Source organism: Saimiri boliviensis, chromosome 7, assembly GCF_048565385.1.
Source record: "Saimiri boliviensis isolate mSaiBol1 chromosome 7, mSaiBol1.pri, whole genome shotgun sequence".
In the NCBI taxonomy this organism is placed as follows: Eukaryota; Metazoa; Chordata; class Mammalia; order Primates; family Cebidae; genus Saimiri; species Saimiri boliviensis.
In genome coordinates, this window is record NC_133455.1 from 59,460,909 (window position 1) to 59,479,063 (window position 18,155).

At 33.6% G+C, this 18,155-nt stretch overlaps 1 protein-coding gene across 1 annotated transcript in view; it reads right to left on the reverse strand.

Moving 5' to 3' along the window:
* The window catches only part of TRHDE (thyrotropin releasing hormone degrading enzyme), a 406,810-nt gene that overhangs the window by 107,966 nt on the left and 280,689 nt on the right, over positions 1–18,155 (reverse strand). Inside the window, exons 8-10 of the mRNA XM_003927810.4 lie at positions 9,211–9,276; positions 8,399–8,586; positions 3,098–3,186 (exon numbers count right to left, since the gene is read on the reverse strand). Of these exons, the coding sequence (XP_003927859.2) occupies positions 3,098–3,186; positions 8,399–8,586; positions 9,211–9,276 (343 nt within the window). The remainder of the gene's footprint in view (positions 1–3,097; positions 3,187–8,398; positions 8,587–9,210; positions 9,277–18,155) is intronic.

The window sequence follows — 18,155 nt, forward strand, 5'->3', positions numbered from 1 at the left end:
ATCACAGCACTTTGGGGGGCTGAGGCGGGCAGATTACCTGAGGTTGAGAGATCGAGACCAGCCTGACCAATATGGAGAAATCCTGTCTCTACTTAAGAAAAAAACAAAAATTAGCCAGACATGGTGATGCATGCCTGTAATCTCAGCTACTCAAAACAAAAATTGATATGTCAAGAATATATGATGATTCAAATCAAATTTATGCTTTATATTATCCACCACTGACTGCCTTAATATAATGTAGATCAAAGCTATAACACTAATGACAATGAAAACTACAAAAACAATGACCTCATTGTTATAATTAAATATGTAACTGTTTTACACATATTTATAAGAATTGGGCAGATTTTTTTCTTCATGCTTTTGTTGAGAAACAGTTTTTAGTTGACAATATTTTGAAAAAGAGGAGATAGGACAACATATAAAAGGAAACAGTTAACAATCTTTGCTCCTTTTTTCCTAATTTTTGTTTGCTGTTAGTTTTTTTATTAGTCAGAATAAAATACTTCATTAAAAAATTGAATACAATTAAACTGGGACTGAAAAGGCAAACAGGAAAGTGGTCCTTCAGATGCCTCTTGTAAACTGTAAATTTTTTTATTTACAAAGTTTTCAGAAAACATTATCTTAGTATGGGGAAATCTTCAAAAGTTTCGACATTCTAAATGTGACAACTTTATATCAAACAGAAGATAGTGCTATGAATGTGTCGTTTTTCATTAAAATGTTCAACTGGTACATTATACAACTTTGGAGTTGACGGCCTGTGCCATTCATAGCATAGCCTGTGCAAATGGCGCCTCCTAGAGTCAGGTACTGTGCAAACTTTGCAGCTGTGTATAAGGACCATACATAACAAGATAGATGATATTTTAGGCAAATGTATGGTTTGAATCAATACATTGTTTTATTTTTGAATAATAATGAAAAACTGTAAAGGAAAACTATTCCTCAAACATAACCGGTGGCTATCGGTCAAGGAAAGCTGGGATACTATTCTTTTTTTTGAGATGGAATGTCACTCTGTCACCAGGCTGGAGTGCAGTGGAGCGATGATCTCGGCTCACTGCAGCCTCCGCCTTCTGGATTCAAGTAATTCTCCTGCCTCAGTCTCCCAAGTAGCTGGGATCACAGGTATGTGCCACCACATCTGGCTAATTTTTGTATTTTCAGTCAACACAGGGATTCACCACGTTGGCTAGGCTAGTCTCGAACACCTGATCTCAAGTGATTCACCAGCCTTGGCCTCCCAGGTGCTGGGATTACAGGTGTGAGCCACTGTGCCCAGCTTGGGATACTATTCTTGATACTCTGTGAAGAATAAGAATATATCATGAATAACAGCATGGAAATAACTAGAAAGTTAGAAGAAATTGACCCAGAAAGGTATCCACAAGAATTACTAATCCTGAATACTTGCACTATCTAAAAGTGAAGTTTTGGGCCAATTCTGATGTTTGATTAGTATCTTTACACTCCTTCAATTTTCCCACTTCCATTCTACCTTTCAAAGATAAATATTTTACTTTATTTCTGAAGATAGTTCTTTCTCAAGCTTGTAGGAACCTTATGCAGAGATGACTTCTTTCTAATTTGATCATTATAACAACTCACTGCTCTCACTCATCACTTCACAATAACTTATGTAGCTAAACAACTACATAACAGGAAAAGACAAATATAAAGTCAAATAATACAGGAACTGTGAATTCAGAATTAAGGTACAAATACTAATTCTAGTAAATGAAAGAATAGATTATAATAAACACTTTAAAAGAAAAAACACAATTTTTGAAGTATTTCAATGCATCACTATATTAAATATCAATGTTTCATATACAGTATACATAAATGAAGGCATATGTTTTCATCAAATGTCTTTATGTGTTAGAAATACAATAACCTGAAAATGTATGTGAACATCTACATGGAACTATAAGTGTTCGTACTGCTAATAACCAGATTAGATTTCATGTAGCAACTTTTCTTGCATGCATACATGTATGTACTCTGAGCACTTAACCCACCCCTATAATATCAGGGCTGAGGAGAAGAAACTGTATTTGTTTACTAATTTATACTTACCCTATTTCAAATTTAAAAATTGTGGTTTTAAAATAAGGCTTATGAAAGAACAAAATAATATCAATTAACAGCATCTGAGGAAGGAGTAGGAAAAACAATATCTGGGCACACTTGACTGTCTAAATCTAAATTAGATGTTACATAAAAGATAACAACTGTCTTTTTTCTAACTCACGGAAAACAGAAATAAAAGAGACCTGTTTCACACTCTAGAAGGAAGGGCTATAGATTGGATTCAAGGAATAGCTTTCTGACAGGAAATTGAAATAGGTCACTATCTTATTTGAAGATATTTAGAAAGAGAATAGAATCTCATCTCTCCCTGCTCCTTGAGGTTTGACCCCACATAAGAGATGGCTTGCTGACCTGTCCAAGCCCCCCACCTTCTGGCCCTGTAATTACATAATTCTATGGAGAATATTGCCTGTCTTATCCTTTAAAGAGACAGTCTGCTAAAGAGAAGACAGAAAAGGGGAATTAAAAATGAGTCCTGTGTTTCCAGCATTTGGCATACTGTTCTATTTGAGGTTATAATTATATTTTAATTACATGTGGGGTTATAAAATAATCCAATTTTATTTATTTTTATTTTTATTTTTGTTGTTGTTGCAGAAAGGTGATTTTATTTAGGTAGAGAAAGAGAAGGAAAGGAGGAGAAGAGAAAGGTTTCCACGAAGAGTGTGGAAGGGGATTCCAGAGGGGAAATCCCGGAGGGGGCTCCCACCATGTGGAAATAATACAATTTTAAACACTTAAGATTAGTATTACAAATAATTATAAGTTTTCTCTTTAACATTAAAGAAACAAATTTAGTAATTACATAAACAGACTGAAATTAGACCATTTAGAAACCATACTATATCCAATTTTATAGGGGTGATAATCATTCTCTTAAATTCTCTTTCTAATTTGTCTTTATTCACATTTTATAACAGCTGAAACCAGAGGTTAAGTTGCTAAACAATTATCTGAAACCAGATAGTTCCTCAGGGGAGAATATATAGTTTACCTGATTTGTTAGACACCCAAATAATTGCTTCTGAAGACACATGGCTTCTATTTCCTACCACAATAGTTAATGGAATCTGCCACAGGTAACTGCAAAATAAAAGAGAAGCTTTAAGAATAAAAATAGCTTTATCAAAACAAAAACAAAAAACATTTCCCATGCGCCTTCTTTGTGATTTTTATTACTCTCATTAGGTGAACTAAAAAAATTCCAATCATAAAAGTAAGGCATAAGTCAAAAAGATGAATTCACTCTTTCAATTACATTAAGAAGACCTGGCCTCTAAGAATTTTAATTTCAGTGCAAAGAGAACTGCCAACAAAATAATGTATCTTGGAAAATAAAGATTTGCATTTTGCATTTGAAATAAAAGTAACTAATATCTATACATCTGGGCCATATTGATTAAAGTCTAAATATAACTCCTTTCTACTTGTTTTTATACTAGAATAAGACTCATTTCAGTGGCTTCATACATTTACATTTTAATACTCTCCTTATTTATTATCTAATGACTCTGTGGGACTCTATTAAGGTACTTTACAGAAAAGTTAATATGGCATATCTAAAGTTACTCAGAGGAAAAGAAAAAAACAAAACTAAACTAACAAATTCCCCTAAAATCCAGATAAGCAGAAAGAATATTGTGGGACATACTTAATGCTCTGTTTTGTGAAATGGAATTTCTAACTTAACGTGTCAAAGCATCCACCAACAGGCAGGGAGCAATCATGAATCTCAGCTATTAAAGAGAAGCATTTTGTAACATTTACCTTTTTATGGGATTAAAAAATGAGGCCTATGCTTATACATGAAGTAATGTCAGTTTAGTTTCAGATGAGTGGCCAGAGATATGCTGGACGATTTTTACAATAAGTCCAATGATTATATTCGTTTTCTTCTTTGAAATACAGCCAGATTATTTCAATCTATCATTTCACCATTATCAATAGGGTAGCCAAAAATTCCAGTATGGAAAATAATATTTTTCTATTTTAGAAATGTAGGAAGAGACATTGTGCGACCTCAATAACTGTGAGAATAAATGAAGAATTAAAAAATGTTCAGGAAACATGCATGAGGGTAATAAACATTATAACGAATATGTCTTTTCGGGGAGTAAGAGAGGAGGACATCTCCTATGAATCTGTCATGTGGAATTTGGCTATTTTATTATTTCATGTTTTGCATTCACAATAAACAGAACTCAGCAATAGTTAAGAGTCCAAATGGAAGGTTGGAAGAAATTCATAATTTTAAACTCCTATCTCCAGTATGGAAAGTCAAAATAATACATTTACAGTTCTTAATTTTAAAACCGTATGCTATACTTACTGAAAAAAAAAATTTGGAGTGCCAACTATGTGGAGATACTATGCTATACTAATATGGACTCCACACAATCCATCTGGTAATAAAAAAAATTTATAGTAGCAAACTCCATATTGACTCTTCAGACAGTAGTTCATGAACAACCACCCATGTAAACTTTTTAACAAATACTTCCAAGCTTCCAACATAGGATTAAGAATATGCCCCAGATATTTAATGACAGATTTGTTGTGAAGAAGAGACCAAAAAAACTGATATATTTCATAAACAACTCTTCTCTAAAAATAATGGATCTCTTTTGGTTAATTAGAATAGTCAAGAGACAACAATGTCCAATTCTGGGACTGGTTCTCAAATGATAAGCTCATTTCTGTAAACCTAGGTCTTGAAAAATCCTGAAAATAGGAGGCATTTCTATTTTAAATCGTAAAATTACTATTGAATTTGATTGAATGAACTTGGAATAAAATGAAATAAAAAGCATCAAACCTTTTATTTTAAGAAATAAAATCTTTTAAGACAGATTAACTTAATAAACTTGACTTTGGTACATATCGTCCATATTGAGTTGGGTCAGCTAAATTGTGAAGCCATGTAATTTTGTCAAAAGGTGAAGAATATAAAAAATTGAGGACATTTACAAATTCTCAAGGATAAATGTGTGTTTTTTTTGTGTGTGTGGCATGATCACAAAATGTTTGTGAATCATTGTATGCCCCTAATATAAATAAACATAATTTCTAGGTACTTAAATTATTTATTCCAAACAACTAAAGATTATGATAAAAATTCATTTGTTTCAACACTTGGGTTTTAGAAAAAAATCTCTAAAATACAAGAAAATGTTTCACATAAATACTGGCATGTCAATACTACATAAATACAGCAAGGTCCAAAATGTCAGACATTGTATCACATAGTTGTTCTGATGCAAGTTAATTATATGGTTTGGGAATACAAACTTTGAGCATTTTTTAAAACTTTAAAAAAAAAATCTATTTTTCCTAAGAATATTTTTGTTCCCTAGTCTATGTGTGTATGTGTATATGCACAGACACAACCAAAATCCACATATAGTCACAAAGACAAAAGTTCCAAGTTACCAAGCATATTTGAAATTTGTATTTTCTGAACTACTGTACTGTCAATACATTTCATAACTTTTCAAACAATGTATATGTAAACTTTTCATAAATTTTATTTTAAAATCAAAGAAAGCCTGATAATTATGTTGTTTTGTGATTATAATTTAAAAGACTAGAAGACCCTAACCATAGTTGAGTGAAAAGCCCTGTGTGTTGTAAAGAAATCTGAGACTCCAATGGATTATGCTTAAAAAGATATTAGAAAAAATAGCAAATTAGATTGTGTTCCAGCTGTTTCAGTTTAACTTGAATTTTTGTCATCTTATTTTAAGCATTAAAAAAGACCCCCCAAGATATTCTTTTCTTTAACAGTACCTAGGACTACCTCTCTTCATCAGTCATTTTCATTGTTATAATAAAACAACTTTTATTCTAACGGTTATATTAAGGTAGCAGAGAATAGGTGTATATAAACTGGAATCAGACATCTTTTTACAAAATAGTATCAATATTAATGAAGCATTTGTGCAGACTTTGTAAAAACCGTTCAGATGTCACTGTCCTCAGGGCATTAAGAGAAGGAAAATATGACTGTGGAGGTAAGTATAATTCTCTGCAGCAAAGAATGTGGAGAAGCTCCTCAGTGTATAGGGAGACATTACTTAACATTGCAATGCATTAACTTTGTAAAGAAGAAGTCTACGCAAATTCACAACTTCCCAAGTACCAAAATTCTAGAATATACTTTACACTCTGTTACACATCAACTAACTTAATGTGACTATTTAGTTATGTAAAGATCTTGCCTTTCTATGCTGTAGTACAACTATTGTACAGAAAAATATAATCACTAGATTTACTTAAAATGTTCTAGGCATATTGCTGTGATGTTCCAATATTTCTTAGAAAAATAAAAAGACAAATAATTGATTTTCCTGACTCAGAAAACGTACTCAAATAACAGAATTTCTGAAATAGATAGGCAGTTGGTTTTACTCCATCAACTGTTTGCATTGTGAAATAAAGATCTAGGAAGGTTATATACATAGGCCAGATAGAGCTGCATTGAAGCTTTGATCAGATTGTTATAGTTAATTAAATGATCAATACTATAAAATTGCAATAATACATTTTCAGCTACAAGTTCTATAATTGCAAAATAAACAGAAAATCATTTTTGAGACTAATAGGATATCCTGCATTATCTTACTCTTAATATTTTATATGCTAAGTTCTCAGAGTTCAAACTCATCCATATGATTTTATAACTCCAGAAGACAAAGTGACAAAGCTGTCTAGATGTTACATATGCTTATACAGCCTGGGAGAGATCCTTCCTTTAAAGAATCAGACTCCGGCTGGTACATCTGATGTGTGTTATAGGTTGACAGAATATTTCTGTCCAAAGTTTGTTCTGTCATCTGCGTGTCCTTTAGGTTTTTCTGCATCAATGATGCTTGTGTCAGACTGATCATTCTCAAAGGCCTGGCCTGAATCTCTCTAACTTTGCCACAGTCAAGTAGTTTTTATGTACTTCCTGGTAAGGCCAGAGTTGATGCCTGTGCTGTGCTTGTTTTGCCTGGGGCCAGACTTCAGAGGATTAGAAACAACACTTGGCAGTTGTGGGGAATCCAGGCTGGGGGAAGAAGCATTGACAGTCAGTCCCTAACAGTGGTGACAGTGTGGCAGGGGACTAGCACACTCCATGAGTCCACACAGTTGGATTGCAGAGGGTAGTGTGTTGAAGGTAAATATAGACTGTATAGTATATGGTGAGAGAGATGTAAGACACTGCTTTTCTGAATCACATTCCAAATGTAGTCACCAGAAACATTCATGAATTTCTCAGTCACTTTGACTGAGTGATTTGCTGGTCTTGGAGCTAGCCTACTGGGGAACAATTTCCATTCTTCTTAGAGATGACAAAGCAAACTTAATGTCTGTTCCAGATCTCCTAGATACTGGTGGATGATAAAGTCATACCCCTAATTTTCCAAGGTAATGGGAGACAGCATTAGTAACCTAATCTAAACATCTCATTGTGTTTATCAATTTTAACTTCTCTCCCTCTTCCTGTACCTCCCATCCCCTACCCCCAATCCCAGTCCTCATAGGACCCAAAGTCTTACTAGGGCATCTTAAATGAAATGAAATGTACTGATTTCAGTACTACTGTCATTGCTTGGCTTAGCCTTTAATGAGACACAAAACAGTCAGAAAACATAAAGTAGAAAAGAAACAAAAATGCTACATGCCGAGTTATCAGTAATTAAATAAGCGTTTCAGCAGAAAGTTAAAGAAACAACAAATAAAGATTCTATATATGCTGTCTTTATTGGTTTTAAACACTAAAAATGAGACTAAGAGAACATATGTTGATACTAAGTGGCATTTATCATTAGATCATTTTAAAGTATTGTTTTAAATTTCTTTAACTCAGTCATTATTTAATTTGATTTTTGTTTCAATTAGTTTTTCAGCATTATTAGTTTCTGTTCTCACTTGCTTTATAAATCTCACAGTTTGCTCAATTCCTTTTAATTCACAGCAATACATTTTAACTTTCTTGCATTTAATTCAAAAAACATTCATGGAGAAAAGTGAAAAATAACATTTTATTGTTTTTAACCACCATGATTATTTAAAATTCTGTCCTCCTAAACAACTAACTTAGATGTTTTTCAGCCTGAAGTTTCAGATATCCAGGAAACAAGAGTAAAAGAAGAATCAAAATGAAAATAACTTGTGTAAATAAAGAAACAAGAACTATATTTCACTTACGACATTTCAGAATTGTAATACTGATGCTCTCTGAAACATTCAAACTGCAAAGTAAAATTAATAATAAAATCAATTATTTTCCATGTAAAAAAGAATGTTGTACCTGTTATTTTGAAGTTTAAGTGCTTTAGTTTTAGCGCTGATATCATAGATAAAATGTTGTTGAGTAATTACTATTCTATTTTCCACTGTTGTGTTTCCCAGAATGGTGATAACAGGATAACCCATCTGGAGTGTCCACTGATCCATTACTTCTTGTATATTTACATATTTCCCATTTCTTTTTAAAGCCTTTACAAGGAAAGATGTATAAATTAGTTTTATATATATGAATTATCAACATAATTAACATTAAGGCATTTTTATTTGTATCTTTACTATTTATCTATATATGAAAACATTTAAAGTCAGTGAAGACAATATAATGTGTTAGTGGAATTAATCTTCTTGCCCCCAGTTAAGCTTCATACATGTACATAAAAATGACAGTTACATTAACATTAAATTTTTTACATAACATAAAAATATAAAATATATGTTATTGTTAAAGCAAGAACTTGAAGCATCAGTAAGTATTCCCAGCATGTCTAGTGTAATGTTTAAATATTTGACATATGGAAAAAAAATTTTAAACTTAATTATTTTTTAACATGAATATCTTATACCATATTAAAATTATACTTCAGAAGCACTGTCATGTTTGAAAGTAGGCAAGATATCTGTTAACATAATTTGTAGTTTAGTTTTAAACTCCATTATTTTACAATGCATTATATAAAACAAAAAATCAACATGAACAAATGAAAAATGTAAAAAGTAAAAACAAACTCAATGTCAATAAAGGTTTGAATGTCTTTTAAATGCAATTCAGATATTCAAGTAGAGGTTTTGATATTTGAGATTCCTATACTTTACCTCTGATAATGTATTCCAGAGATCATTTCTGGCTGCATTGCCATACTTATGAATGGTTAAATAATCCTACAAGAATATAAAGTTGTAATTACAATTCAAGGGCTAAACAGTAATTAGTAAACACAATTATTTCTCAATTCAATTAATAATTATCATTTGTTGTAATTATATGAATAAAAAGGACATACGAAAAGAAAAAGAATCTCATTTAAAAATATTCCAGAGATTTAGCTGTAAAATATTTCTTAATTAAGTTGTCAAACAATATTAATCTCTTAAAAATTATTTCCATAGCTATAATCACTTCTTACCGATATCCAGGGTCAAAGATCTTTCTCTAATTGAGCAAGTCAACCTCAGTCAATTCTGAAAACACTACCTCTGCTGTTGAATATTTAGAGAAACTTTCCCACCAGCCTTTTGTGTTAAAATGTTGAAAAAGAAATATTTTATTTTATGAAAAAAAGAAATAGCTAATTTATACTGATATTAAGAGGGACTGCTTTGCCAAAAGAATACTTTCTCCACCATCTGTCTCTAGTTCAGTGATCTCTCTGCAAAGGAAAGGCTGCCCATTACAATAATGATAAATACTTATTTCCATAGGTTTGAAACACACATTAATATTTCATAAGAAAATGTTATTCCTAAGTTTATTTAATATTTTGGGGCTTAGGACTTGACATATTTAATGTTCAGTTATTAGTGGTAAAACCTATACACTTTCCATTCAATCCACACTTTGTTCTCTTCTAAAACGTGTGGTTTGTCTTGTCATGTGCTAATTAGTTATGGCTGGTTTGTATTATATTTTTCTGATTTCAGAATGGACAATGAATATTAAAAATACTGTTATATTGTAAAAGGCCCCCTCCTCCATTTGAAATTCCATTATCTCTGCAACACATAGATAGTAAACAAAATCCCAAATTACATCAAAGTACTAAACAGAAAAATGCTGACTTCTTCAGTACTTTATATGGAGTGGGCTACTCTGGGGATAATTAAAGTTGGGGGAAGCAAATTTCCTGAAATACAAATTATAACACCTGTGACAGATTCAGCTTTTGTTGGCAATTCACATCACAGAAAATGGCAGCTCCCACTTAATCAGTTGCCTTGAGATGCAATGTACAACACTAACTTAGCAGCCGCAAATTCATCCTTGCATCGGGTGTTATTTTGTTTTTTAAAAAACACAACTTTGTTTTTTTTTAAAAAAAAAACTTTGTTCTTAAAAACATACAACTCCGAATAACCATTCTGAATCCTTATTTGGCTTTGAACATTCCATATGAGGTTTTTCAACATGAACCCAGGGTCCAGGATTTAAATAGATTATTTTAGATTTAACTTTCAAAATTATTCTTTATGCTTTTTACACTTAAATAAATAAATTTTGGAAAAATATTTATAAAATATAAATGTGCATTTTATTTTATGTTTTTATTTTTTATTTGAAACAAGAGCTCACTCTGTTGCCCAGGCTGGAGTGTAGTGATGTGATCATGGTTCACTGCAACCTTTACCTCCCAAACTCAAGTGCTCCTCCTTCCTTGGCCTCTTGAATAGCTGGGACTACAGGCACAGGTACCACCACACTCAGCTGTTTTTCTTTTTCTTAAAATGTTTTGTAGTGACAAGATCTCATTATGTTGCCCAAGTTGGCCTTGAGTTCCTGGCCTTGAGCTAGTCTCCCCCTGTGGCCTCCCAAAGGGTTGGGATTACAGGCCTTAGCCAATATACCTAACTTGCATTTTATTTTAGTGATGTAATAATAAAAGGTGCTAAAATTAGAACTCTTTACTCTTAGGTTCTGTTTATGGGTAGTGCTGCTAGGCTAATTCAGCAAAGGGAAACAATGGAATGCTAACTATAAAATCCAATATACTACAATTTTCTTCCCATAGATAACAAAAGTCTATTCACAGTATGAGTTGACCTTGTCCCAATATCGCCAGTTTGAATTACTTGTTCCTTCCTCAGTTTAGAATAAGACTCAAGTTTCCACTTTAAGCAGGCTGAAATGAAAATTATCCAGACATAAGAAGCAATTTCCAACTTGCCTGCCTCTGTATTCAGGGAAGATAACATATCTTCTTGAACTCTCAGTAACCCTAATATTCAGATGTTACTGGAATTTTACATGTGCCAACTTTTTTAAAAAAGTTTCCTTTTTTTTTTTTTTTTTTTTTTAAGAGAAAGCTTGCTTAAACATACTCATAGCCGGAAGTGAGAAAATTTTGCAGAATTATAAAGAAACTTAAAGGATAATGAGTGTGTTTTAATATTTTTTCATTAATTCCACAAAATATATGGAGCACTAGAGAGTGTTCAGACAACTTTCTAGTACAGGGGAAACATGTTGAAGAAAAGCTTACTAAGAACAACTACAGATACTGAGATGTGATTTGTGTAGGAAGATTTCCATGACTGAAGCTATAGCAGTCTTGGTATAATAACTACTTGGCAAGATGAAATCACATTTGGTATCACATTGAATAAAATGATTTTAAGTTCCTTTCAAACCTCTAAGTCAGTGAACATGAAAGTCCTTAGAGATATAAATCGGAAATGGAAATCTAAGTTTACATTTATGTGTATGAAAGTCAGTCTGCAGCGGATTTGACATTATGACATAAAATAGAAGAATGTTTTAATATTAACTTTAAAAGAATTGTGGTTTCTCTATACTATATATTTCTGAAATAATAGAGTTATTTTAAGGAATAAAATAAAGATAATCACCAGAATATTCTTAAGGAACATAACAAATAATATAGACTAATTAAAAGTTAAAAGCCTATTAAACAAGAATATATTACATCTGCCTATGGAGAGAGGCAACATAGTACAGTGATTTAAAATGCAGTAACAAGAGCCTTTCTTAATGCCCAACATTCACCAGCTATATGATCTTTAGAAAGTTGTTTAACTCTTTGTGCTTATCTTCACATCTATAAAATGGGGATAATAAAATAACTACTGTATATATTTTTTCTGATAATTAAATGATTCAATACACAGTGTTAAAAGAGTGAAGAGAGCCAAGCATATACCATAAATACTTAGTGGGCATTCTTTTTGGTAATCTGTTTAATAATCTCAGGCTATAGGTTAGAAAACTGAGTAACTGAGAAGGAAATGCATCATTATCAATAATCATGGAAGAACACAGCACATGAAAACAGTAATATTTGTCTCCTTTCCAACACTGTTCAAGTTGCCTTATATTTTATCTCATTCAGTCCACACAACATTAAGAGGTAGATATTATCAACATCATTTAATACATCGTAACATTGGACCTCAGGGTCCTCAGCCTACACCCAAACCCCATGCCTGTGCCTACCGAAATCCAGTATCTAAGAGATGCCATAAAGATAACTGAGTTGTATTCAAAACTGAACTCATTGTCCTCCCCTATATTGGCTCCTTTTGGTGGCCCTTCTCCAATGATGACCTTTACATCCTCCTCAACCAAAGAGCTGTCTTGATGCCCTGATCACCCTTTCCACCACATTCAAATAATAATCCATGACCTAAATATACTCCAAGATTCCCACTTTCCCTTACATGTTAGTCAATCACTCTACAGAATCTTACGTGGATAATGACAGCTGCCCTTGCTTCTGCTCTGTCCCTATCACATCTATTCTCTCCCACAAAGCCAGAATATTTTTGATCAAATATACATAAATCCCTGCTTTGTTCAGAATATAATCTAAACTCCTTAATATAATCTAAAAAATGGCCCTCATAATCTTGTCCCTCTGTATTTCTCAAATGTCTTTGTTAGCTTGTTGCTCCCTGCATTAATTTAGCCACTTTCAGCTTTCTGAAGATGCCTAATGGATATTTTATCTCATTTCTGGCTCTCTGCACATGCAATTCTCTACATTTTTTTCTCCTTTGCCTACTTCAATTCAATTCAATTTCCAGAACTCAATTTTGATGCATTTCCTCCAGGAATTATTTCTCATCCACTTCAACCACCTTTCTAATGCTAAGTTAAATATCTCTTTTGTATTTTCACACATTGTTCTATATAGTAGCATTTATCCCATTGTGTCATAGTTGCCTGTTTATTAGTTTGACTGTTCACACAGTCTGTAAACTCGATGAGATTAATGATACTGCCAGTGTTGTTTACCACTATTTAACCAACATCTTTGTGCCCAGTCTAGTATACAAGTACTCTCTACATATAGATGTGTGTGTGTGTGTGTGTGTGTGAGAGAGAGAGAGAGATATTTGTCTCTCCTTTTGCAATATTCTTTTCTGTTGATAACTGACAATGCAGTAGGCATAGATTTCTTGTATCTGTGAGAATCCCCCAAAATGTCATATTTAAATACAACACAGGACATAATTTATGATTTCAGTATATATTTGTCAGGCATATAACTTGAACAGATACATACGATTGCATATAGTGTCACCAAAATTTGTGAACTATTGCATACAAGACCATTTTTGTTTTATTTCATTTGCTAACAAGTGACGTGGGTCATAACACGTCCTGTGTAAAAGCCAACAGGACTAATAAAGACAAGGGAAAAGTAAAGAGTGAGTTAAGGAAATAAAGCACTATTATCTTTTAAATTTTACATGGAAATTATTATGGAATAATTGCTTCGCTATTAAAGAGTCCTTTAGCATGCTAGGATAGAGGATTAACCACATAAATGGTTTATTCTTGAGACATAAAGGGATGGTTCTGTGAAAACCACGTGGATTGGTTTACATGTGTTTAGCTACAAGTAATAAATATCCATCCTAGAATGACTTTTAAAATAGCAGTATTTATTCTTTCCTATAAGTAGGTAGGACTGAGCTTCAGCCACTTTCTTCTAGAATTATTTTGGTGCTACCCCTATCTATGATTTAGCTCCATTTTCAGGTTTGTGGCTAGATGGCACCAGAAATCCCAAGCATCACATTCAGACGTGACATTGTTCAGAGGAAAGAGACAGAATTTCTTCCTGAGAACCTCTTTTTAAGAATCAGGAATTGTTTCCTTCAAATTCTGCAGCAAACTTGTCGCATTTGTCATTTGTCAAAATTGCATCAGGTGCTCTATCAAGAATCTGTTACTGCATTTTAAGGAACCATTGTTTGGACTTTACCCAAGGAAAGACATAGTCCTCTCAAGTATATGGCTGTTTAGAAGAAGGTGAGAACTTGAAAAAAAAAAATCAAAATTCAGACAATAAGAAAAAAATGGGCAACTAGGTATAGGGAGATGACCACCACCAATAGTGCTTTCTCTAGTGAGACAGGGAAGTCTTGCTGACACTGGGAAGGTGGACTCATTGACACTGGGAAGTAGGATGCCCTATACTTGAAAGACTAGTCTGGAAATGCTGGGTAAATTCAAGCACCAATTTTTCTGACTATGTGACAAGAAGGCTGAAGCCAGGGTTTGAAATATCATTGCTTTCTATCAAGAATAATTGTACCTCAAAAAATTTGTAGTGGGCATTTGTCGTTTTTTGGCTTTCCAACATCTAAACACCAGTTTTATTGGGGGGCAATCACTCACTATGGAATCTGGAAGGAATGCATAATCTCTGCCTTGCTCTGTTCAAATGGAAGGGACAAAATACTTAATACTCACTCTCCACTTTCCCTGGCAGTTAATGCCTACGCATGTGCTCTGGCCTCAGACAAGGAGGTGTTTTGTCCTAGAACTGTGAATCCAAAAAGAGTAGTGCCTCTCATGGTGACACAGAGGGTCCTGTGGTAGCCCTTCTAATGGCAGCCACTGGGCGGGGGGTCCTGTGGTAGCCCCTCTCATGGCAGCAGCTGAGCCTGGCACTCCTGTGGCATGTCCTTGGCTACATCTCTTGATTTCTGAGTCTCCTTTAGTTCTTATTCTATTTCGTAAGCCTCATCCTTCAGTCTTCCCAATGATTCAATGGGCTACCTACATCCTTCAAGTAATTTTCGTTCTGCCTAATTTAACCAGTTTGTCCCTGTTGCTTGCATAATACAACCCTAATAGGTTAAACAAAATGAAGGAAGACACTTTCCATTATCTTGGTGATCCAAGTAAGAATAATAAACTATTGCCTACAACTCATACAAAATAAAATCTAAAGAACACTAAATTCTATTTAGTACATCAGCTATGTTTTTGTTGTTATGAATAGTAGGTATGGCATGAAAGAGATGTATACTTAATTTTTTTGTTTTGAAGGCAGACAAGAAGGTTGGAGAGAAAGATCAAAGCTGAAATACAAAGTACAGAAGGTTCTGTAGACTAGAGGGGGGGAATGCACTCAGAATAGCAACAGCAAAAACATTTTAAAAGCAACATTTTATCTTAAAGTTTCCAAAACAGGGACTTCTGAACTGAGAACAGTAAGTTCTGAACTTACATATTTGTAAGTATGTGCATTATTAGAGTACCGTGATCTTAAAGGAATCCATGAACAGCAACAAAAGTAGATTAAAAGTATCAGATCACAGCAATGTCACATAGTGTTGGATAAAACCAATTTGAAGCCTGGCCCATGCACTTCAGAGGATGTTTTTACATTCTCTAACCTTGAAAAACAGAAGCAAGAAGACAAAAACAATGACAGATGACCAACTTAAAGAAAGCTACACCACAGACCAAGATAATTATTTGGATTCATATCTAGAAATTGGGTGATAACTTTAAGACTTAGTAAAAGTGAGTAACAAAGCACTAAGGAAGCATTATGCAAAGATTTAAAAGTAAAATTTATATTTTAATTCTATTAGAGTCAGAGATAAAAATGGTATAAATAATTATTGAAACTTTCCTTTATTATTAAAGTATATTAGATGTCCAAGAAGGAAGTCCAGTATAATAAGAACGATTATTAAATTTTTTGAGGTACAGCAGTTTCAAGCCACAAGACATTAAAAGAAAAAAAAAAGATGACACATTTAGGAAACAAAGCTATTGGAGAGATAGAAGCAGCATAGTTGAAAGTCAGTTATCATGGTTTGCATCTCATTCTAATTCTGAATTTTTAAATGTGTTTACCCTAAATTTACCTTTAGAAGTGGCTTACTTTACTAAATATGGGAGTATTTAGATAGTCCACTAGGAACAAAAAGACATTTTACATGTTTTAAAAATCCGGTATTCCACCCAATTAATGTAAATTTCGTAAGAATAAGTATATTTTTATAAAAGTCTGCTAAATATAGTAGAACATCATAAAATTGTAAATCAAAACAACCTGCCAGTTCATGAAAGGTTTTCTTGTTTGTTTGCTTAAAATTACAGACAATGGCATCTTCTCACACCCCTTTGTTTTTAAATATCTCCTATGTTGTAATTATAGATCATACCATCAATTCCTCAACATGCAGGCACATCACCAGAGTTATGATATTACCACTGTAGGATTTGTATGCCATTCCAGAACAAGGTGACAGGGTCGTACACCTGTCAGTGAAATAATGTAAGTGTCATAGTCCATAGAGGAGTTCTGGGGTACTAAAATATTTCTACCTCTCACTTTTGCTGCTAGCATGACATATTACTGAGACATAAAGTGAATCTATTGGTAAAAATGAAGCTTGTGAATTGCTTTTTCTGAACACCCTGATAAAAGGCTCTGATCACCACTCACTCACAAAATAGACAGATTACATCCTGGTTGGTAAAAAAAAATGCACTGCTTCTTGTAAATCAAGTTGCCCACTGATTGTAGGCGTGTACACAGAATTCCCCTCTCCCACCTCTTTGTTCGCCCAGCCCTGGTGCTGGTGACAATTTGGGAAGAAATGTAATTTAGTTGAAAAAGAAGGTGTATATTAAAAAACAAACAAACGAACAAAAAACTAGGTATGAACTCAGGCTGATCCCTACCAGTCATGTGATCTTGGAGAAAGTGCATTGTACTTCGGTTTTAGGGAAAACCTTAATTTCTTCAACTAAAAAATGTACATAATATAGTACTTACCTGATAAGAGTATGAACAGAAAATGACATAAAACAAATAAATGACTTAGAAAATATCAGCCACATAAAGCAGCCAAGAAACTTCAGTTACTTAACAGCAATTTACATGGGGAAAAAAAAAAAAAAAAAAAAAAAAAAAAAAAAAAAAAAAACCTAGTGTCAAAAGTCCTTTTCAATGTTCCCTCCAAGAGAAGCTAAAATTTTCTAGATACACCATAAGAAAATTGTATGGAATTGGCCAGGCCTGGTGGCTCACACCTGTAATCCCAGCACTTTGGGAGGCCAAGTGGGGCAGATAACCTGAGTTCAGGAGTTTGAAAACAGCTTGGCCAACGTGGTGAAATCTCATCTCTGTTAAAAATACAAAACTAGCTGGGCAAGGTAGCAGCTGCCTGTAATCCCAGCTACTCAGGAGGCTGAGGCAAGAGGATAGCATGAACCAGGAAGGCAGAGGTTGCAGTGAGCTGAGACTGCACCATTGCACTTCGGTCTGGGTGCAAGAACAAAAAAGAAAGAAAGAAAACAAAAAAGAAAAGAAAAGAAAAGAAATAAAGAAAGAAAAGGAGGATAGAAAGAGAGAAAGAGAGAGAGAGAAAGAGAGAGAGTGAAAGAGAGAAAAGAGAGAGAGAGAGAGAAGGAAAGAAAGACAAAGAAAGAAAGAAAGAGAAAGAGAGAGAAAGGAAAAGAAAAAGAAAACTATATGGACTAACCTGAAGGACGAAAGCACCTAGGTGGGGTGTGGGGTGTGGTAGAGCAGTAGAAAAAGAAAAGAAAAATTGAGAACAAAGCTTCCTTTAGGCTTGAGAAATGCTGTTTAGAAGACTTCTTTCCAAATCTGGTAAAGTAATAGGTTTTGGACAGTTCAAGTTGTGGGGTCTAGCACCCTGTCTTTCACAGAGCTCTGCTGTGATGACAAAACCTCTGATGGGTAGTTCATGGAACGGGCACACTAATTTGACTCAGCACAAAAGAGACTGACCCAAGTTGGCACTAATGC